We start from the raw sequence: 24,813 nt of genomic DNA, 5'->3' as shown, positions 1-24,813 counted from the left end.
ATCAACAGTTCTGTTTCAAATAGTGTAAGTTAATTGTCACAGTAACCCTCAATATGTCCAATGTTACAGTAAACTATATCAAGAGCTCCCATCCAGTGTGTTTTCGAAACGTATTAAATTAAAGTCCATTATTTTGGGGAAAGTACTTTCAGGCTGATTTATTTATACTACCTTCACTTTCATTTGGATGAAAGGCCCAAAAATAATATTAAAGTAACACTGAAATGTGTAGGTATTCATCAATAAGATCACGTTTAAAATTATCACATTTGATAGGTTTACTGCCACCTTTTAATGTGTCATCTCCATTTATACTCATTTAAAGGGCCAGTCCCTATTTACAAATATTCTTTATATGTGTACAGATGATTATTAAGGATTTATTTTTATTTTTTATAAAAAAAGTTAATCTAGACATCTCTAAATATTACTCTATTTCCTACAGATAACAGATAATTGGACATAAGATAATCATCTAAATATCTTATTAGAATTTTTGCTGTGCCATTGTCTTACGTTGTCTTAGCAATGCTGTAATGACCATAAAGTAAAATTATTTCTAAATCACTTAAAGGGCCACTTCACCCAAAAAAAGATTGAAAAAAAGGTTTACTCAATTTTACTCATATATGTGTTATTTGATCATGAGATGGTGGATCTGAGATACTTGTCTCATTCCAACAACAACAGAGGAAGTTGGGATTGAAAAAAAATAATACAATTGACAAAAAGTCGACATCAAAGTCACTTCCTTCAAAGAAAATAAAAGAGAACAAAATCTGGAAAAAATAAAATAAATAAATAAATATAATATAATTATTTATACAAAACAATTGTGAAATTTGGTCGGATTTAACAAACACAGCAGCATCATACTGATTTTATGTTTGACCAAGTGGAAAAACATGTGTGAAACAGCCCAGAAACATGTGATCCTTACGCTTGAACAATAGTATGATACTGGCACTCTTAAATCTAGAGTGCAACAATTATTAATGTTCTTGTGAAATCCTTTGTTTGTCCTACTATTTCATGTTGACAAATATCTGCTGTGAAAAGGGTCAAGTTTGAAATATTATGTTAAAACAACAAAGCTATTGAAGACATTTGCTCGGTACTGTATATGAATCCCTCCATACCAATCGCACAAATGACAATACTCATGTGTGCCCTCTTTACACTCCTCCCATGTGTGATCATTTTAGATGTGTACAGTAAAACCGCAGAAACCATGAGTAAAACTGGAGCCAGCCCATTGATCTCTGTGCATCTAAGTCAAGCTATTTTTTCCCATCAGGAGAAAACAGACTGTTAAACGCTCACATGGGGGCCACTTCCAGCAGGCCGCAGCCTGGGCAATCAAAAAGAAGTATTCTAATGATCCCTGACAAAATTGTCAGGCGATATCCTCCAGGGTGCGATGATACTTTACATTAGACTAGATGGATCAATAAGGAGGATGACACAAGAGGCCTCTGCAGGGGAAGAAAACTGGAGCGCCTGCAGTGCACTCCTCTGACGTCCTGATTCCACCATGAGTCAATATCACCCAGCAAGTGCAACACGCTCAAATAAATACAATCACCGTTGTTCTGTATATAAAAATGTGGCCATTCTGTAACTTTGCGTTTCTACCTTTAAGTGTGTATGTGCACTATATGTATCAGCAAAGTACACAATGTGTGTGTAGCAGTAATTGAAAGCATGATGCCTTCTTTTATTCCGAGCCCTTAAATGGCGACACAGCAACATTATAATGCTGTGTGCTAAGAAAGTCAATCAAGAAACATTTTGATTCAAAGTGGCCCACATCCCGAAGGAACCAGTTATCACAGACAACCGACAAGACCTGGACGCCAAAAAAACTAGGTCATTTAAGTGGATTAATGCTGTAATTCAGAGATGAACACACAACACAGCCCCCACTAATGAACTCCTCCAGTGTCTCATCAAGCTTCCTGTGCTGTGGTTAATATTGTTTACACACAACTCAGCTTTTCCCCTGTTCTGCTCACTGGGACTTACTCTGGAAAAAGGAAGCCTTTGATAGCAACTCAACCATAACTGTCCGTATAAAAGAGATACTGTGTACATACCCACATAAAAGTACTTTATGTCAAATTGATACATTATACATAAATACTACTTTTGGAAAACGTAAAAGATTGATGAAGTGATCCAATGCACCACTTTCTTTGGAACTTCAAATCTACCCTTCTCCTTAAGCTCGTACTTACAGCAAATCTCTTTATAAGCCAGAATGCAATACTCATTCAAAATGACAGGAAAGACTGAAGGAAGTTTGTAAGTGGGTCAATTGTTCTTACTGGGGCTTTAATGTTGGGCATTTGTTTTTCCCTGTACTGTATTTTGGCTTATTGAATTATGCATTGCTGGCAAACGGCATCTAGCACCTGTGAGTTGGGTCAAACTACACTGAGCAACTATTCTCTCTCCAAACACTGGCAGACATACAGACGTCTGCCATTTGTGCTGGGTGGCAGTCACACCAGCAGAGTGATTAAATCCTAGATCTAAAGTATGGAAAGCTCATTAGAAACACATCAAAACAAAATAGTTTGTTGGGGAAAACCTCCAACTTATATGTTTCTTCTTTCTCTCTCTGTCTTTCTGTTTGACTACCCCCCCCTCCCCCCTTTCCCTCTTTCCATAGCCCTTGCCTGGTGAGTGGAGGCATAATCAGGGGAAAACAATGTCTTCTTCTCCCTTACTTTGTGATGGAAAATGTTTTAATCCTTGGAGAACTGTAGTCATACAGTGGAAACAGTCGTCATGAGCAACACTAACTGCCTGCCTACCCTCGGGGATGAAGGGACTAAACAGAGGAAACACCGTCATACAACATCACATTTAAATGTAATATTTGAAATCATTGGACAACATTTACTTTTTCATTGGAAACTTATTCTGTGTTAATTTTATTATGAATATCATTTAAATCAGTTTACTGATGGGGATATAAAGAGTAGCCTAGAGCCACGTGTGTCTAGTCACCAACACAATAGTGGAGGAGACTCTCAACACCTGCGACTTTTTGGGCTTTTATGAGCTATCTGTAGCTGAACACCTGCCTGATGTACAAAAGTGCAACAATTTAAACAACTGAGACAGAAAAAAAGACCACACAATGTTATAGTGAGTGATGTAAAACGCGAAGTATGACGTGCAGGGTGCTTCTCATTCATATTCCCAGAATTTTAAAGAAGCGGTACGGGACAATCATCTCGGTCAGATCATGAAAAAAAGTCCAGGCGCATCACTCATATGACGGCGCAGAAACCACGTGTTTACGTAATGGAAAGCCAATCTTTCAATTTAACCCCTCCTCCCCGTCTATTTCCCACAGAGGTCCGACGCCAGAGGAAATTCATGCAAATGTTTTTGTACAGGCGCACCGCACTTTTGGAGACGCCAGTGGCGTGGCGCTGAGAAGCCTTGAAGAAATAACCCTACGGAACAGGGTAGAAACGCACACTCCGGGAATCACGGACACACACACACTCTCTCTCTCTCTCTCTCTCTCTCACACACACACACGCCAAGAACCCCAGCCCGGCTTTCACAGAGACAGTGTTGCAGTGTGGGACCATGAGAGATGAAAACTGAGGTTGGTGTTATCTGACCTCGCCATTCAAGCTGGTTTGTAGGAGAAACGAATTGGACTTGATCCGGCAATGTGGTGTTTGGTCGGGGCTATCATTGCAGCAGTGTGTGCATAGGATGCACCCTCCCTTGGCTTTTGATGCTGTGCAGATCCACCCTCCTCTCCTCAGAGTGATGAACTAATAGGCAATGATTTTCTCCTCGGAAATCCACCGTGTTTTACTGTTTTCAGGTTAGTTGTGTTTGTTTACTGGCGGCCCGTCTTCTCCCGGTGCGACACATGCAATTTACAGAGTATATTTTCTTTCGACTACTTGAGGAGGCATTCTTTATACGCCAGAGGAAGGAAACACACCATTATTACGAAGTCTGAAAAGACAGTGAATATTTTTGCCACGTGAATGAAAACGCATAGGAATTGGATATACCTATTTTTTCTATGATCCATTTGGTAGCCTTGTCCTGGGGAACTGATCCAATTGTATTATTATGCAACCGCAAGGATCTCATCTATACCTGGGTGTTTAAGCCACTGGATTGCTCTTCGCCTAAATCAATGTGGTTTCTTTGGAACATTTTCAGCAAAGGAACGCATATGCTGCAGTGTCTTTGTGGCAAGAGTCTTAAGAAAAACAAGAATCCAAGTGGTAAGCTCATCACCGTTCTGCTTTTACTCCTGTGTTTCGCCGTGAACCGGCGTTGTTCGTGAGAGTGTGTGTGTGTATGTGTGTGTGTGTGTGTGTGTGAGACAAGTGTGAGTCTGTGTTGAACCTGCGTTATTCGTTTGTTTGTTGTAATGGTCATAGATCTGCAATCATATTTATGCAGCGAGTGGATCATGCAGTGGCACTGGGAGGAGGAGGAGGAGGGGGAGAGGGAGAGGAGGACGACAACTTATTCTGTGCAGCTACTATCGGCGAGACCAGGTTTTGGGGACGTGCAGTGCACAGACACACAAAATGCTCCCCCCCTGCATCACCACGGCACCGTGATCTCCCAACTTTTTTAATAGCGCACACACTCTCACACACGTACGCACACACACACACACACACGGGGGCACGATGTAATTTCTGTTGCTCAAATCCACACACGGCTATTCCCTCCAACGTGATTCCCCCTAACCAGATGATTCCATCCCCGGGTTTACTGCAGCAGCATTCCCCCTCTGCAACACCACTTCTCGATGAAATGGGCTACATGCTATGTTTTCAGCGAGCCAGCCTGGAGGAGACAGACTATTCTCTCATGTCTATCTCCCTGGCTGTAGAGCTTGGACAACATACATCATGCGGCCCTGTCATTTTTCATGTGAGTTGTTTTTTTTGTGATGAAGAAGACAGGGTCATGTAGGACATGCAGAGAGCCACCACTGCACTAATGCAAATCCTGCATTTGAGCAACACCACATCTTTAGGATTGTTTTTGTGGGAGTGTGGGGATACACACCACCCTGGTTAAAATGTTCAGCCAATTAAATGAAACACTGCTGATCATCAGTGCACAGGGGATGTTTATTTCAACAGGCTGTTGTAGGTGTGAAGGAAAAAGCCCCAGGTGGAGGGGAGCATGCAGTGCTGGCTACTTCACCTCAGGTTCTGGGTTTGAAGATGATGTGCTCAGCAGCAGCAGCAGCAACAGCAACAGCAGTACATTTCCTCCACACTGCAACTGCAGTATAGTAGATCATCATGATTTTGAAGCAGGACTGTCTTAGCTGATACTGCAGGAACAACATCAAAAACACTGTCCACTATCGTCAAACGGCACAACTGTATACCATTTTACCCAGTGTGGTAGTTTGGAGTGGGTTAACTGTCACTGCCACCAATGAAAATGACAGTCATTTCCACTTTCTGTTTGCAAAAACAAATTGCACAATTGCACAATTGAGTTGATACGTATCAATGCACACTTTTAAGCGGTTATGCGGAAATCCTGGCCCTTTTGTTGAGGTAATATGCTGTTTACCTATGTATCACATGGACTACATCACTGATTTTATCACTATTTCATAACTACCACCGTTTCCCCTCAGCATGATAGTTTACACTTGAGGTGGCAGCCAAGTCATATTAAACCCCACTTGTGGCTTTGATATAGCACACAGCTTTATTTTACATACAAGACTAGGCTAAGACTCTGCTACAGGGCTAATGCTAAACAGAGGAGTTTAGGAGAATTTAGGAGAAAAACACTGGCACAGTTTGATTAAAAACATTTACAACACATTTGTGGATATTTCTAGATTATTCCATGACTATTCTTAACACTAGGAAACAAATAATATTGAGAAAAACTATGTAGAAGCCACAGTTTTGCATGTTAGCCTTAATTTACTTGTTAGTAAACAAACCAACATGCAGCAGGGGATGGCTTCTAGCTTGCTAACAGGTTTATCAATGTTTATCAACATTATACATTTACATGTCCATGTGTAATCACAATCAATGATTATTTTATTATTTCATGGTCATTCTGCAGGCATATATTTGTAGGAAGGAGATGTGTCTCTTCTGGCTGCCAAAACCAGCTAGCTAGCACCAAGGAGAAGCATCTGGTCTTAACTTGTCTCAAGAGTTGTGCCGCAGAATACAGTTTATCTTTGTTCCAGATGTTTGGAAGGCCTGTTTCAGACTCAGAAAATAATCTAATATTTTATATATCCAGATTTGATCCAGATTGGTGTTGGAAGTCTGGACAGCAAAACATTCCTACATGAAGTCAGATTTGTTTTCAAATCTGATCTGTGGCTGACGCTGTGCAGTTTTGCACAACCTGTAAATTTCCTCAAAGGGAAAAGCATATCAGCATTTTTTTTTTCCAAAATACAGAGATTAAGACACTGTCATTTTCTGAGTATCTAAACTGGAACAAGGTCATACTTAGAATACTTATAATTGGATTAAGACATGTTATTAGAATATGCCCTGTAACATTTAACAGAAATATGAAGGGTATATTTTATTATCAACTCATGTTAACATCATTACTGAAATAATGTGTTATTCAAAATACAGTCAAAAGTCAAATAACTGGTGTCTATTGAAATATAGTCATTGGCTGAGTAATGCTGAGTGGAAAAGCTGCAGGGAGACACCACATAGCCAGTCCATCAGAACTAAGACGCCACTGTCGGGTGTTTGACATTTGAATTCATGTGGCTTTCAAAATAAGAGTAGTCCATATTTACTCTTTGAAGACTCCTTATTGAGTTATTATGAGGCAATGGTGTGGGCACATCTGTCAGGGTTTGTGCTGAAATAGCAGATATAGGGACAGTAGTTTACTGTGAAATGAAGTAGGCCAAGATGCAGACTGTGTCAGTGGGGTGCTGTACTATGTCTCATCGCTGGAAGTGGCTAACTTTTTGAAATTTTTGAGATACACATTAAAAGCCTTCGACGACTTTTTTTTCTCTGCAGCTCAGGCGTGGATGGAGAGTCCTCTGTGTGGCCCACTGTCGTAAGAGGCAAGCGTTTCCTGCATATTTCTGGACTGGCTAGGTTTTAACTGCAGAGTCCTGTAGACATAGTGTTCTGGCTCTTTGGCTGTGTTTTTAGTGAAGCAACATCAGTGAGCGAACATAGATAGTCTAAGCCTTCGTCAACATATAAACATCTGTCCTATAATGCAGTGACTGGTATCTGTATCTCTGCCCATGATCAAACTTCAACATCAACAGTCATGTGTTTGGTATTTTTTTTAATCTTGAACTATGCATCGGTAATAGAATGAGGTTATGTGTGCATTAGCATGTTTGTAGTTTGTTAGGGTTATGCATAATCTACATGCTTGCAAGCTCACCACTTTTCTCAACGTCATGTTAGACGTGTCATCAAATTACAGCATTAAAAATTCACTCTTTCATTTCAAAATAAGGGAAAATGCATTAGTGTGTTGGTGTATTTGTTGAATTTCATGAAATAGATGGCTTTTATGTGCGCGCTAGATGCAATGGATGCAGAGCTTTTCTGCTGACATTAGATGAATTAAAGAGGCTCCTCTTATTTGGAGTTCACCACTCTCTAGAAACTGTCACTTTGCTCCGTGAGGCTGAGGGTGAAACTTACGAGAAGCTGCATCTGATGCAAGTGCAATATCATAAGTTGGAGCACACAGCAGTCTCAGCATGACTCAGGACATGTGGAACTTGTAGTGTATCATGTAAGACTAACATTTCACCTTTAGGCCCTTTTGCAAAATTGCCTTAAGATAGTTTTGCAAAGCTTTTACAGTCTTTGACCTGTTAATGTTCTCCCAAACGATCACTGATTTCCAGCAAGGTGTTTCATCTATAGTATGGTGGTTTGTCCTTAGGGTTGTTGGTCTGTTGCAGCCGAGATTGCTGACCTATTCTATTCGGCATGTATACATGTCTGCGGGTGACTAAATAATATTCAGTCAATTATGTAATGAATGATCTGAGTGGAATGGATGGAGATGCAGGGGACTTTAGCCCTGCAGCTTCTATGTAGAGTGATGAATGGAAATAAACACATACTGTAGCTGCCGCTGTAAAATGTTGAACGTGATTGAATGGTGCATACAGCTATAATGAGTCATGGTGTTTTAATTAAAGCATTTGTTATATCACAATCTGTAATAAAGACATGCATTTGATTGGTCCCCCCTGACTTATGCAGGGCTTTGTTGTTTTGTTAAATGCTTGAATGCTGTAAATGTGGAAAGCAAACAGTCTGGTTTTCAGTGGAGGTGTGAAGTCAGTAGCTGGCTTCCTGAGAGGAGCATAACAGCGGCTCTTTGACAGTAAAGTGACAGCGCAGGTTACAGAAAACCTAGGTGTCCACATGATGATGGCTCTTAGTGTATCAAGGGAAGCTCAACTCTATGATGTGTGACAGAACCAGGAGGTTTAACTGAAGCCTCAGTGCTGTGATGCTATTGCTTATCACAATCTGTAATGAAGACAGACATTTGATTGGTCCTCCCTGACTTATTCAGGGCTTTGTAGTTCTGTAAACGTTTGAATGGTGTAAATCTGGAAAGCAAACAGTCTGCTTTCTGTGGATGTGTGAAGTCAGTAGGTGGCTTCTTGAGAGGAGCACAACCGCAGTACTTGGACATAAAGTAACAGGGCAGGTTACAGAAAACCTAGATGTCCGCATGATGATGGTTCTTAGTGTGTCAAGGGAAGCTCAACTCTATGGTGTGTGACAGAACCAGGAGGTTTGCACTGAAGCCTCAGTGCTGTGATGCTATTACTCCTCTGGGTACCAATGGAATTTCTCTGACATTTTGAAGACAATGACTTTGTTTTGATGTTGTGCAATTATTATTATTTTGTTTTGGTGTACATTAATACATTGATGTATTATCTAAAATCACAACCACAGTTAATAATTGGAGACATAAATATACAGGTCAAAAGTACAGGTTTAGATGATCTAGAGCAGGGGTCTTCAAAGTTTTTAAGGCCAAGGACTCCCAAGCTGATGGAGAGATTGTACCCCTACTATATACTGTATATTGTATACAATTGTTTTTATCGGTATTTTTTTGGGTCTTCCCCCATTTGCATTTACCCTTATAAGGTACATCAGCAGCAGGTGCCGCCTCGCCACCTGCATCTTCACTGGTGGTTTCTGAAGTGGAGGGTATCTCTCTTGTGGTTGTGGATTTTTTTTGGTCGAGTTACAAAACGTTCCATTTTCGCTCATAACAATGTCCATACACTTGGCATAATAATATGCTGGCCACAATAGTTGGCCTTTGTGGATAGGAGCTACAGTGTTTTATCTGGTTTTCAAATAATATTGCAGCATGCGTCCTTGTGTCTGGGCTCTTAGTCGGCTGGGGACTGAATAGGCTCTCGGCCAATCAAGAGGAATCTGACAGAGCCAGCGTGTAACATGCAGCCTCGTGATTAGCACAGCAGTGATGGGGGCGGGACCTCCACTTTGTCCCTCTTGGAGGAACAGGTCTAGTCTAGTCACATGCTGCGAGTGAACCGGTGCCCAGCTTGAGAGAGCTCCTGTGTGTCGTTGAATGTATGCGTTGCTGACTGAAAGATAACCTCTAGTCTTTTGCCTCTATTTATCCATTCTCTACAATCTGTTGGATTCAAGTGAATGTCTATTTAAAGACGTTTAAAAATTCTAATCAACATTTTGTGACTCGCCTGCAGTACCTCCACGGACCCCCTGCTGAAGACCTCTGGTCTAGTGGCAAATGGCTATAAAGCTTAGCTGACGGGTTCATGACTACACTGTTATAATAATGACTGCCTTTGTGTCAACATAGAATGACCACTTGATATGGTGCATATGTATGTGTCTGGATGCTGTCAAATCAACTTTGATTGACCTTTTTTTTTATCTGCAGAGACTTCCACAGTGTAACCCTAAATTACAGCAATTTAATGACCATATTCTTCTGCTGCTGTCTTTTCACCAATTCCTACCTGAGGGCAAGAGCTATAAACAGTATACTGTATCTCAAATTCTGCTTTTTCCAAAACTGAATTATAACAGTGCCCATGATTTTCTCTACAAGCGTTGTGATTAATTTGTGTAACATACCCACTCTAATTTGTGGAAACAAAGAAACAACAGCGTAATTAAAGGGGTTGGGTGATTCAAACTCCTACAATTTGAATAACAGTAGGGTTGGCTAAAAATATCCCCCTCCAACCACCATGGCATGTTGCTAGGTTTCACACAGAAACATTGCAGTAAATTTGTAAATGAACAGCCTAGTGTATGTCCAACCTTTACAGACAACAAGTTTAGTAGGAGCTCAAATGTTATTTGGGAATAATCAAAACAACACATTACATTACATTACATGTCATTTAGCAGACGCTTTTATCCAAAGCGACTTACAGTCTTTACAGAATTTAGAGGTTCATCACTACTTCATACAGTGTGATGAACCTCTACTTTCTAAAAATAGCTGCCAGTCCACATATCCACAATGTAACTGAATCAAGAGGTTAAGTGCAACATTAATATGTGGAAAACTAATTGTATAATTTGTGGTTGTTAAGGATTAATGTTCCTCTCAATTCCTGATTCCTGATTCCTGTAATGCCTCATAGATCATTTGGGTAAATGGATGACTTTGCAGTGGGTTTATGTCATGGGTCAACAAGAAATATTGTGTCACTCTCATGTTTGTGGGTATGATAATGGCAGAAGCATCATCAGTTCCCACAGTGAATTCATTTGGAGTGTCTCTGTCCTGCTATTAAGAAACGTGATCGGCAGGGGTAATGAAATGTATGCTCCTGCATGGCTTCCAGTCTACTTCGCTCTCTGCTACAATGAGTTTTACATGCAAATCAGTAAATTCCAAATGTACATGTTCCAACATGTACATGTTCCAACTGTGGTACAACTGGATTGATAGTTCATTTATCACCTTTCCCTTAATGTTATGGCTAAAGGCAATTCACTTAAACACTAATAACATGAAATGCATCTGTTTTCTTAAGGATAGATAGATTCAGTTAACTATGATTGTTTATTGTTGTTGTTTTTAAAGCTGCTATAATACGTATTTCTAGATTACAAATTGGTTAAGTATGTATTATATTATGTATTTGAAAATGCCACATGCACAGATTAAGTCACAGATGATCATTATTATTATTCTGCAAGCAGTTCCTTTGAGCTCTATGGAGGTGTTCTGTGTCTTTGGGCTCAGTCGACTGATAAATCACTCTGCCCTACACCAGAGAGCAGACTGACAAAGTTAGTAACCAGCCCAAAAGCAGAGTGAATATTGGACCAACAATTAGACACACGTCTCCAAATAAATGCTCATGCTGCTAACGTCTGCTGGATGTGAAAACAGTCACCCAAACTGTTGGTAAACATGTCACCATATTATCTAAGAAGGTGATAATACTGTCTCTCTGTCAGTGTTGTGTGTGTGTGTGTGTAGCTTGTTTCACTGCTCCAGGCAATCAAAATAAATAAGTTTAAACATTTAGTTCGTTTAATGACGCTTTCTGTCTTCACGGTGAATCACTTTATGTTATGCAGTCTTGTTAAAGGACAAACTAATATAAGCCGCAGGTGAATCGTAAGTGAGACGCGACGATTAGTTGATTGCTCTGTGATTCGAGTCATAGATGTGGTTTACTGCCTGTGGTGTCAAAGGCTGCCTGAGGAACATCTTGTGGCTGAATGAGAATCACAGTGTGATTAATTTGAATGATGCTGATTTGGAGAAATTTAACAGCTTTGTGAGGAAGCATTCATTTATTAGGCTTGTCACTTTTAATCAAATCATTCACCTCAACAAACCTTCAACATATGCTCAATTAGGGCTGGGCAATATGGGAAAAAAATCTTATCAGTATATACTTTTTATATCATTCACTATTGATATATATATCACAATATAAATCACTTCAATATTTCTGTCAGGCTTAAAGTTTCCTTTTTACTCGGTGAAGTGAAATGTAAATATAGGAAACGATTATTTTGGTTTAAATATTGTTTATTTTTGTTCAAGTTGTACATGAATATGAATTTAGATGAATACAATGGGTATATATTAACTAAATGGCCCTGCGATGGACTGGCGAACTGTCCAGGGTGTACCCCGCCTATCGCCCGATGTAGCTGAGATTGGCACAGCACCCCCCGCGACCCTCTGGTTGAGGATAAAGCGGTAGATGATGACTGACTGATATATTAACTAAAATGTTAATACAGGTTCAAAGCTTCAAGGAGAACAAAATAAATTCTTTGATCAGTTCTTAATAGAGTTAATTAAATATCAAGAACTACCTTCATGCTGTGTCTTTTTCTTTGTAGAGCTCAAAATAGGTCAAACTGTTGGCAAACAAACCCAGCAAAAAGCCAAACAGACATACGTCTTTACCAATCCGACGTGGAAGCAAAGTATGACACACTTCGCAGCTTTTCTTCAATTCTCTCACTGCAGTCCATATATAGCAGGGGGAGAACTGTCTGAGGAAAATATTTACAGCCAGTGAGTTGGTAACAAGGATCAGTTACTTTTATCCGCCACTTAAATCCATTATTTTTGACTGTGCTTAATTTCACCATGTCTTTGGTAATAAAGTAGGCGATTGCCTATGTGATATCACCATTTTTGTTATATAGCAGGGCACAAGACAGAGAAGATGTCACGTTCGCTTTAAAGGGAGGGCGACAGGCACACACTTGTGTCTCAGGCTGTAAAGTCTTGCATTGGGTGCTCTCCATGGGATGGTACTGCTTCAGGTGTCTTCTTCTCGCTCTTTTTCTTCAGTAACAGTCAGTGTGTTTACAGGCATGTTAAAAGTCTGATTTTAGTCAGACTAAGACTATAATTTGGTTTTCTTAGTCCGAGCTAGTGTTAGGACTAACATACCTTGATAATACGATTCGTAAACTGATTACTCCTGCATGCGTATGCTTAGTCCGGCTGGAGTAGGACTGTAGTTGAACTTGGCAACCACAAGAACCATGCTCGATATAATTTGTATCACGATTAACATGATCGGCATTTACAACATACAGAACCCCAGTACTATCCATCTCACCATTCGTTTTTTTTTTAGGAAACGGATTCAATATGCACTAGCTTATAGAGAGATTCAGCGCCACCTATGGACGCAGTCAGACTTACATGGTCAATAAATCGATTTTCTCCTCTGTATGTATTCTCAGACTCTGCAAGTTGTCGGGTTGTGTGTCTTAGTCAAACTATGGTTTTAGCTCAATTTAACTGTGCATGTAAACTAAGCCTGTAACAATGTTGGAAAAGGCAGATTCGGGACAAGCCCCTTCCAGCTCCCAGAGTGTGTCCTTCCAATCCAGATTCAGCCCTATGAGCTACCAAATGTTTTTAATTTACTATTTAGTTAATATTAAAGAAAAAAACACATAAAAAGCACGTTTTTTCATCAAACCTCCTCCGTCTGCGTGTCATGTGACTACGTTTCAATCATATGACGTGTGAGCCAAAGTTTGGCTACTGCTAGTTCAACAACGTGAGGAGCGGAGGAAACATGGCTAATAACACTGAAATTACGGACCCTCCTCGCTCATTCGGCAGTATGGGAGTATTTGGGCTACCCAGTAGGAAATAGAGATGGCAATCTTGTTGTCGACAAGACTCACACCATTTTACTGTGTTTTAAAAAACTTCCCTGAGTGACGGGCAACGCGTCAAGAAAGCCCTACCGCCGCTGTCTATAATTATTTATATACATCATTATTTCACATGAAGTAACCAGCTTATTCGGACAGGGTTTTTCATGGCACTGCATATGCGCCTGTTTTGCGGGGGTCGAGAATGAATGGCTAATTTTGCTTTAGTGTGCTCTCTAGTGTCACACAGAGAGTGAGCCTCTCACCAGACGATGTGGACATGATGGTGTTTCTGAAGAAGAATTTTCATCTTCCTTGAATCAACTCTGCAATGCAACACGTTTTGTTCTCTTAAGAAAAGAGTTGTTAATTTGTTTACTTATCTTGTGCTTTATGTGGTCAATGTTTACATATTTGTGGTTTATGGCATGGACGGCAAGTTTGTTTCCTAAGCTTAAATCATCTCCACAATGGAGTTTAGTTATTTACTAATATTTATTTACCACAGTGTTTTGTTAGTGAAAAAAAACAAACGTTTTTTTCTACTTTTTTTGTTATTTAATTTCTGATTTACAGCACTGCAAGTCTGTTGCCTCAGAATTACTATTATTTTTTAACAATAACTTATGTAATTTACTTTGTTACAGAATGTGGAAGCTCGAGGCATTGATTTATTTCGCTAACATTATTTGTTATATTTATTAAGTGTTTTAATATATAGTCATATATATATATATATATATATATATATATATATATATATATATATATATCGAACTGTGGGTCGAAAATCATGACATGAACCGAATTGTGACTTTGTTGTATCATTACGGGCCTAATGTAAACGTTTCTGTTATTTTCCCTTTTGACAAGCTCTCTTTTGGTGGGTTGGTGAGCATGGCTGTGGTCATGAAAACATTACCACTTGCACCTAACATGATGTGGCTGCAGCTATTCTAGCCACATGATTGGTTCAAAGCACCATTTTTCTCATTGTCATTGGCCATTCAAGTTGTCTGTCAAATCGAGGGTGGTCTATAGGGTGTATCTTGTTTTTATATATCGAGGAAAGTTCAATCACACTATATATTGTTATCATATTATGGCCCAGCCCTATACTCAATAATTTTGCCCTCCTTTTGCTACAAATACTACTGCTTGGGGTTGGAGGCTCTCTGTCCAGAGCAGCTCTCATCAGATGAACACAGACAGATGCACTTGTTTCATACGTAACAGATGCCCCAAGGTGATTTTTCTGTCTCTGAAACTCTGTGCGTGCATTGTCTGACTCTTACAGTCTCTTAAGTGTCTTGCAGTGTAGGCAGTCATGTCATTGCTGAGGCTGGAGTTCTGATCTTTCCACCGGATCAGGGACCAGTGCCATGAGGTGCAGTTCTTTTTCAGATGACTTGTTTTACATTATGCTGAAAAGTCATTATGTAATTATGGATGCCAAAAAACTAGCCTACTAAACCTTGAACTTTCAGTTGCTTTGTTTGTCCATTTTTTAAGAGGTATATATTAAAGGATTGACTGATCTTAAGCAATTGCTTGACTTAAATAAACATCCATTGGACCATCTCTCCAATCTGTGCACTGCTGTCGATTTATATATTTTAAATAAACATTATGTATAAAATAAACTCATGAAATACACCAATTTTTCTTTCTTTCTTTCTTTTTTTTTTTAAATAAAATGTTCAAATTCAAAATTAGACAGTTTAGGATCAATGCTTCTCTGGAGACATAGCAATGATTCAGTGCAGCAGTTATCAAGTTTCAGAGAACTAAACTTACATAAGTAATAATTAACTTAATTAGTTAAATAATAATCGGCTGATGCTGATTATATAAAAATGCCAAAAATCGGCTCCATTTCTGGTTACATTGGTCCAGCTCCGGCATATATGATGAGGGGTATAGATGGGTATATAGTAGAATACATGGCCTTGTCGGATTTATAGGATAGATTTAAGGAGGATTTTCATGTACAAATGTTTTGTCCTCCATCATTTTGAGTGTTGGTCCAATGTGTCTGGTTACTGTCCAAAGCAAGAAAAAAAAACCTCATCAATCCCAATGGATCAAATTTTTTATGTTTAATCCTGCTTTCACAGTTTTGCTCAGAAAAGACATGCTGTTCAAACTGATGCCTGCCATGAATAATTATATTGTTGGGTTATTAGTGGAAAATCAGTGCATGGCAGGAGGGATTTTAACAAAATCATTTACTGCATCAGTGCAAAAAAGTACAGTGTCTTCAATTAAAACATATTGTGTCACTGAATTGTCACTGCACTTATATTTATTATTACCCTAAACTACTCTGTCATCATGCAATACTGCTCAACATCCAGTAAGTTTATCAATAATCCTGTCTTACAATTGAACACGTTTGTGTAAATTTAAACTTCTTTTTAAGTCCAAATCAAGGACTTTTATAATTTTACTGACCTTAGTAATTTATAACTGATTTACTGAGGGCATGCACAGTTCTGATAGCTCCATTATTTTCCAGGAACACTGGGCAATTGAGCTACATCTCAAAGTAGCCGTCACTGCTTTTCCCCACTTGGTTTTCTGCCCCGTGTCTTATGGAGGCTCCATAAATCATCTTGTAATTTGGCTCATCCTCTGCTCTTAGTAGCAGGATCCTTGTGACATATCCCCCACTTGTGTAACACTGTGTGAGGAGCAACTGTAAACAGCTTCTGTCTAACATATGACATATCTAATACATCTCAGAGGATTGCACACACGATAGCTGTTATGAAGCCACTGTGATTTTTCTTCTTCTTCTGGGAGCTGCTGTGAGTGTGAGATAAAGAGCAAGAGGGAATAATCATCTTAGGCTAGAGATTATTTATTTACTGCAGCAGAAGTTCCAACAGTTGAACAGCCTATCTGAGTTGGCAAATAGGCTACATGCTCCTTTTTGAAGTTCATCATCATTACCTAAAAATTGTGAGGTGTCAGAATGGCCTCTGTGCACTACTATCAGCCCTTCACAAGTGGATGGGCACACTATTAATAGATTTGTGAGGAGCTTTTTTTCTCCAGAATTCAGGTTATGGAAAAAAATACTGTGACAGTTCATTGTAGTGTTGTCAGTGTTGTCAACTTCAGGTAATGAGTTTAATAACCCAAAAAAATTAAGTGCAATTAGTTTGAAGCCGAGTGTGAAAAGGTGTGTTCAGTCTTGTTTGAATACCTGTAGTGGAGGTATACTTTGTGAGCACGTCCCTGTGCTTTGTTGATTTATTAAATATGTGATGTTATTAGCAGACCCAGGCATGCCTAAGCAGCCATGGAGAATCCCATTGACATTTATGGTAAATGTAACTATAAATGGAAGTGCCTGTCTGTCTGTCTGTCTGTCAGTTTGTGATATTACGATTTTTCTCTTACAGTGACTCATCCAATTGATTTCACACTCAGCTAAGGACCTAATTATGCACAGTGTTGACTGTGAAGTTATTTTTTTGAAAAAGCAGTTCTTGAGAGAGAGTTAAACATTGGCTCTTTGTTACTTAATGTAAAAAAAAAGACACTACTACACAATAAGGGCAGAGCAGCACGTGGGTCAATTCCAGCAAACTAAGGTTTTAAGAACTGCAGTTGCACTTCCCACTTTGAGTCTTCTCTGTCCAGCAGGTTTTTTCTATCTATACATTTATCGTTATTATAATTATTCAATCATTAATGCTGAGCAGTTAAAAAGTGTTTGTTGAATAAAAGTGTTTAAATTGTATACATATACAACAGGCTTCTATTGTATAGTGCCTTTTACTACTATCATTAGCAGTAAATGTATTTATAAAAATCCAAACCACATTTATCATAAATGTATGTAGTATTTTTCAGTTTGTGATTAAGAGTAATAGTCAAAAAAACTTTTCACTTAATTCCAAGCTTTTTAGCAGTAATTCCTTGTCTTTTAAATGTATGGTATATATACACACATATATATATATATATGTGTGTGTGTGTATATATATGTATATATATACATATACATATATACCATATATTTATATATATACCATATATATATATATATATATATATATATATATATATACCATATATATATTTGTTTATTTACACTGAAACATAACAACACCAATATTATGTTCTTTTCTGCTAAACTCATACTGAAATTGCAAGTGAATATGTCCTGTACTTCCCTTGTGTGTATTTCAATGTAACCCTTCCCCTTGATTAATTGACTACACCATTGAAAACAACTCCTAAGTAGTCTTTTCGATGACATTTTCTCATTTGATGGTAAGCAAAAAACATAATTATCTTGCAGATGTTTGTATGCAGATTATTTATTGCTGCTGAAAGAAAACTGCAGGGCTATGATTCAGCTTTACATGTGAAAATGACATCATCTTAGTAATAAAATGTTGTGTGTAAGAAACCATCATGGGTCAATATTAGCAACAAGTTGTTCTAGATTTAAAAATATAAAATATCAAAGGTTTTTATAAGGAGCAGATTGTCCTTGCCTTTCATCTTTATTAAGTTTTTCTTTTTTTTTCCTCACCCCTCCACCACCATCTCTCCATCCCCCTGTTTTCTCTTTAATACTCTCTGATACATTTGTGTTTTGTGGCCCTTTGCTTCTATTCCAGTACCAGTGCTGCATTTTATAACCCTCTCCCTCCTCTCCACTCCAGTGTTATTGCAGATCCAACCCAAAGTAATGTTGTGGTTTCATAACTTAGAGAGATATACTGTACTGTATGTACTACTGTAACAAAGTCTTCTGCATGTGTTGAAAACAAAACAGTGACCCATCTTTGGCACAGTTCCCGTAGTGGATATACTTTTAATGGATCAGCTTCTGCTGCAAAGAGGATCACACCAGTGTAGATGTTTGTGAAAGTTAATGGACAACTTTGAAGGTTGTATTACCAAAATATTTCTGAGCCATGTTTAGAGTAACAATCCTGTGGATGTCAATATTAATCCAATGAAATTGGATTTCTGTCTGTTGAATGATTTAAAATCCAAACATTTAATTCATTATTTTAAGTGATTAATTGCACATGTCTTTATTTGCACATGGCTGTGCACTGATGTATATGCACCCTTACATATGTCAGAAATATTAAATGATGCTTGATAGGAATACTGATGCAGATGAGATTTTAAAAAAACACGACAAATAAATATAAATATGGTAAAAAAGAAATGCTGAAAAATATGCTAAAGCAATATTTATTTTACAGTAAGAAAAGAACACTTCACAAAACTAAAAGTTTTCAATACTGTGTTTTTGATACAGGTTAAATGTGTCTGTCTGCAGCCTGTTAATGTGCTGTTAAAGTAAGAACATATTTTGTTCTGAGATCAGCAGCTGAAGTGTTAAAGGGCTGGCAGAGTGTGTGACGAGTGATTCCATGTATTAATAGTAATAGTGTTTCCAGCCACATCATCATCTAGGAATGGGATATGATGCAGTCGCATTAGCATGTTGCTCATACTATACAGCAACAAGGTTAGGGCTCGTACCCTGTGGCTCTAATGACAGATACGTAGCATCTTTAACCTTTATCAAACACACCAGACTTCACACAGTGGGACACGTGTGTGTGTGTGTGTTTTTTTTATTTAGCCACAGTATACGTGTTACTACAAATCACACAGCCAGAGGCACACTGATAACGTGATGGCTTGCTAAGAACAATGAGGACTCTTGTAGGAAAACACACAGCGAGGTCAGCTGGTTGTGCTTCTTTCCTGGGCTTGAAGTACATTCTGATGATTTGATTATGATTGATTGCTGATATGATTTCATGACTCACTGTAGGCCTGCAGCTTATTTATTACTGTTGTCCATCATCTGCTGTTGAGCTCCATGCTGATGGAATAAACTGATGCCCTTTTGTCTTTTTTCATCCACTCTTTCTGTCTTCCTCTCTCTTTCATTCTTTATTTTCCAAATTCAAATTTGCTTTTTAGTAATGGTTTGTATTTATATATGCATATATAAATACATATATATATATATATATAGACCCCTCAAAGCTGCTTTACACTACAGTTTTGTGCAGCCTTTCCTGTCATATTCATGTCAGGAGCAACGTGGGGTTAAGTATCTTGCCCAAACACCCATCAGCATGTAGACTAGCAGAGCTAGCAATCCAACCCACAGCCTTCTCACTCTACCACTGAGTTTCCAATTGAAAGATGTAAAAACAAATAGTTTGCACTAGTGTAATGCACTAGAATTAAAAAAAACAAAACAAAACAAAACAACAATGTGAAACACAGAAGAGCTTTCGAAGGAGCTTGTTTTAGTTTTTGGCATTCTGTTGTGACATGCTATATTTAGCCGTTTTCCATAACTTTGGCACATGTGCTTGGGGATTGTGTTGAGTTCTTAATATTTAACTTGGTTCTGCAGCATTGTTGTGATGCTCTTTCTCTTCTCGCGACTGGTTTACCAGGATTATTTGAATGATCAGGCTGTAGTCATTCTGTCTCTTAGTTTCTGTGTGCACCATGAGGCGTGGTTCACTATGTGTTTTTCTGATAGATTTTCAAAAGTCGATTAAGTCTTTTGTCTACTTTGATACCTGCCTAAATACATCTCTATTCTGTGGAAAACCTTAACCTCAGAAAAAAAGGAAGGACCAATATGACAGAGCATGGACAATATAGAGATTGTCTAATCTAATTTGAGCAGAAAACTGCATTTAGAAGAGCAATGGCCTCTACTGTATGTATGTGGTCAAATTGTCCAGTCTACTGCATGGCTGTTGCATTGCAGGCTAATAATCATTGTTCTCAGCTTCATCAATATAAAGTGTCAGACTTACTGTACTTTTAATGCAATTTACAGAAAGTTCATTATTTTCATACTGTTCATAGCGCCTTATTTCTAGCAGCTTGAACATATGTTAATTTTAGTGTAGGACTACTAATAGTGTAGTATTAGTGTTATGTTAGTGTAATATAGCTTTGCATGTTAAGAGGTGTTGGCATATTCTATATTAGCTCAAGAGAAATGCTAAAACTAAACAGCTGCCCACCGTCACATCCAACTCATGGTGTGTATTTGTTCACTTGTTGCAAACTCAACAAGTGATTTATCTTTTAATGATGATTTATCAAGTTGGATGTCTCTTACAGGTTGAATCTTGTGGTGTCAGTGGGTTGTGGACAGGAGCACTCGGCTGTTAGCAGCCACACTTCATGGTCCTGTTGTCAACACAACTCTTAAGTATTACTGCACTTATAAAAGCTGTTATTCTTAATGTACTGATATAAGTACAATTGGTTATTGTACCATGTAGCAGCAGGTAGCAGCAACAGCAGCACCACCAGTCTCATTCATGTGAATGAGACCACACCAAATAAAATGTATTTACCTCAACTTATTCCAGTCCACGGCGCTGGGTCACCTGGCATGGTGTTGTGATGGGCAATCAAACACATCCAGGTACATGTTGCTGATAGATTTGTAACTCTGTTATGGCATTTTGGCCCTGTGATCATTCTAAGATCCTTTAACAATACCATTTTCACTCGGGCTTATCTGATGCCAGTTATGTTTTTGCACCAGATAAGCCTTCAAATTGATGGAGCTATTACTATAACAATACATCATACATCATATTTAATTACCCCGTGTCTATCACTCCTCCCTGCATACAGGAGTCTGTTCTGTGCAGTGCTGGAGGTTGTGTGGTGGGTATGCTGTGTAGACTTTTGCTGCAGTGCAGTGCAGCAGGCAGTATTGTGCTGCTGCTGCTTCTGTCTTTCCCTGTGTGCTCTCTCTCTCGCACTCTCTCTCGCTGTCTCTCTCACTCTCTCTCTCTGTCTGTCTCTGTGTGTGTACTGTATGCATTTACATTTTTTGTGCATTGTTTGGAAACAGTGGAACACTTCCAGATAGTGTTGCTGTAACAAAAAAGAAAGACAGAAAAACAGTAGCCTCACATCTCCTATCTAAATCATCACACCAGGCAAACCCAGCAGTTTGTTGCATTGTGGTTTTGAGAATCCTAGTACAGTTATTTTCTGTTATGCACACTAGGCTAGAGAGGGCGAAGCTTTCAGGTACAGTGTGTCAGGGAGCAGACAGATACAGCACCAGAGGGACAGAGTAGGAGCGGAAACTTAAAAAACAACACGCAAGTTGCCATTGTTTTTTTATAGAGACCACTTTGACTCACTGTATTTCTCATTTTCCATCACATGCCACACAGTGCTTGCTGCTAACTTGTGGTTGGAGGCTTAAATACAACAAAAACCACTGAACCTGGTCACATGTTGAACCATAGGAATCGGGGCCTATCTGGTGAGGCTGGGACAGAGAACCATCCAAGTGGAGGACAACTCATGTATAACAGTTAGACTGTTAGAAAACCAACGTCCAAAATATGGATTTATTATTCATCACGCCATGAAATATCACGATATTTTAGCATATCTAAATTTTGAAGAGTTGCTATTTCACCAACACCATTCAGTCATGACAGCACTTGACATTTCTGGTGGGTTACCTCCAGCCAGCTGAGAAAGTGTTAGCGCTATCTGTGGGATACGGTTATCTGCATGTTGGAAGGCTCTGGTGGGAGATGATGATGGAGGTGTTGGGGGGTCTCTACAAGTGGGTGACGGGCAAGGTATGCATGTGTGTGTGTATATGTGTGAGATGGTGGTCATACTTGTGTGAGCAGGTTAAAAGGTTGTGTCAAGCTCTGTGGGACATAGTGTCAGGGGTTGTGAAAGCAGCATTGGAGGGCTATATTCATTTGTGTTTCTATTAAATGTATTTAATATAAGTTGGGAAAGCATCAGTATTATAGACCTTTTTAGGTTTTTGCAGCCAGACATGGAAACATCCTCTTTTGCTAAGATCGTGGAGCGGCATGTACGCAAGGCATTAAACGCTGAAGGAGAGTATGGTGAGTTCCAGCAGAGATTGGTGAATGCTGAGCTTTTGGATACATTTGAACAATGACTTTTTTTAAACCAATTTGATAATTTCCAGCATGTGACATGAAAGTGATTATGAGTGATGTGACTTGTTTTTGAAATAAAATAAGCTGATTGAAATGGCATGAACTACTCACACTTAAGAGGTTGAAATCAGAGATTTTTTCCAAAAAGCTTGTGATCGATTCATTGATTTCTTTTTGCAGCTGTTGTCACTATTAGATGGGGAAACCTTATCAGTGTGGTCTACTTCAACACCAAGTAAACCAATCTCTGCATTGCAGATGATCAAACCTGAAGGTCACACTTTGTTGTGCATGCATGAGCCTGTTTGCTTGTGTATATGTGAAGTATTTTTTTTACCATGTATTCTAATGGAGTTTATATCTTTGGCATAAGACATGAACCTTTTTGAAGCCAAAATAGAAAACCAAGTAAATTGATGTATGGCTGCAAATTAACAGTGACAAATAATTCAAAATCTTCTCTTCTCTTCTCTTCTCTTCTCTTCTCTTCTCTTCTCTTCTCTTCTCTTCTCTTCTCTTCTCTTCTCTTCTCTTCTCTTCATCCAATGGCTCCAAGGCCAAACATCATGGATGTCTTTTGTGAAGTTCTCAATAGAATCATCTCTTCTCTTTTCGTGTTAGTGGAGTTATGTAACAATGCCAAACCAGTGCTGAAGTTAGTCTCTAAAAAATAGATGAGATGTGGAAATTGGTAACCACCTCATCTCTTTATAGACAAATGCGACCCCCCCCCACGAAAATTGCCAACATTTTCCCATGAATAAACAATAAATTTGTTTTTATTTTTAATCTCATTTTAACACATTTCCTCACAAATTACCACATTTAATCTTTTCTGAAGATGTGACACATGTTGCAATATCTCTGTTGTGCAGCCACTGAAATGCCTAGAAAGTTAAAAGAGGCAAATAAATAGAAAAAAAAAGATTGACAAATGAATGTGATTAACTGTAAAGAAAACTATTGTATTACTATAAAACATTTTTAAAGAAGATCATTAAAATAACCACTGTAGTCTCGATTTTAATGGTCACGTCTTTATGAAAATGTCTGTCTTTTTCACTTTCAACTCTCAAACTTGGATATACAATGTGCAGACTGGATTTGCACTAAAAATAGATAACGATGAGTGAACCATCTTATTCTGGAGAAACTTCAAAGGCATTAAAAACTGATGACACTACAATTATATCTGAACTGTAGTCTAAAAAAACCTTAAGCAAATAAAATGGGTCATTCATGAGTGTAAAATTACAGAATGCTTTGGGTTTGTGTTTATACATTGGAATTAGAATTCTTCACAGGTTTCTCAGTCTTGTCCAAAGTGTCTTGTGGATTGTTTTCTCCCTTTGTTATAGGTTCACACTGTGTTTTAAAGATGGTTGCTGAGCCTGTAGCAGCCTCCCTATGTGAAGATGACTTTGTAGTGTGAATGTGGGAGTGTGTTATAAGACAGTATGTACAGCTCAGTGAGAGAAAGAGGGAGAAACAACTTCAAATCTGGTGTAACCTCACTGAGGCAATAAATGCAATCCCTAAAGCTTAGTAAAAGTGAAAAGTATAATCGCTTTTGGAGTAATTATACTCTCTCCCATACTCCCTTACATCTCAGCTCAAGGATACATTTATGATTCATAACCAGTGGGACCAGCTTGTGACTGAACAAGTGTCTATTTTTGAAGATATCTGAGAAAAGAAGGACAATGTGGATTATAAACAAAGATCAGAAATGCATATACGTGTGTGTATATATATATATAGTTTGACTCATATTTCTACAAAATCAATATGCAAAACCACTAAAAGGTAGTGTTAGTTACAGACATCTTCTTACACCAGGATATGCATCAGGAGAAATAAAGTTTACCTCTTGTTCCACAGATTACATGCACTATGGTATGTATCGGGTTCAACAGGAAGAGTAAAAAGTGGTCAGGAAAATGCTTGACATGTGTGACCTGCCTATGTAATTCATCTTTGTGATATTTTCTCTCCATCATCATCAATAGATCAATAAGGAAGTAACCATTTACCAAGTAACCAAGTATTCACAGTGGGGAATACTATATTTTACACTCAATGAAGTGATCCATAAGATGAAGCTGCCTCACATTACAGTATGTGTGTAATTC

At 38.5% G+C, this 24,813-nt stretch overlaps 1 protein-coding gene across 1 annotated transcript in view; it reads left to right on the top strand.

The window, feature by feature from the left end:
* The first annotated feature begins 3,387 nt into the window (after positions 1 to 3,387).
* The window catches only part of fgf14 (fibroblast growth factor 14), a 102,983-nt gene continuing 81,557 nt past the window's right edge, over positions 3,388 to 24,813 (top strand). Inside the window, exon 1 of the mRNA XM_058618035.1 lies at positions 3,388 to 4,271. Within this exon, the coding sequence (XP_058474018.1) occupies positions 4,064 to 4,271 (208 nt within the window). The 5' untranslated portion in view covers positions 3,388 to 4,063. The remainder of the gene's footprint in view (positions 4,272 to 24,813) is intronic.

This window comes from Solea solea, chromosome 2 (assembly GCF_958295425.1).
Source record: "Solea solea chromosome 2, fSolSol10.1, whole genome shotgun sequence".
NCBI lineage: Eukaryota > Metazoa > Chordata > Actinopteri > Pleuronectiformes > Soleidae > Solea > Solea solea.
This window is presented reverse-complemented; position numbering and strand designations above follow the sequence as displayed.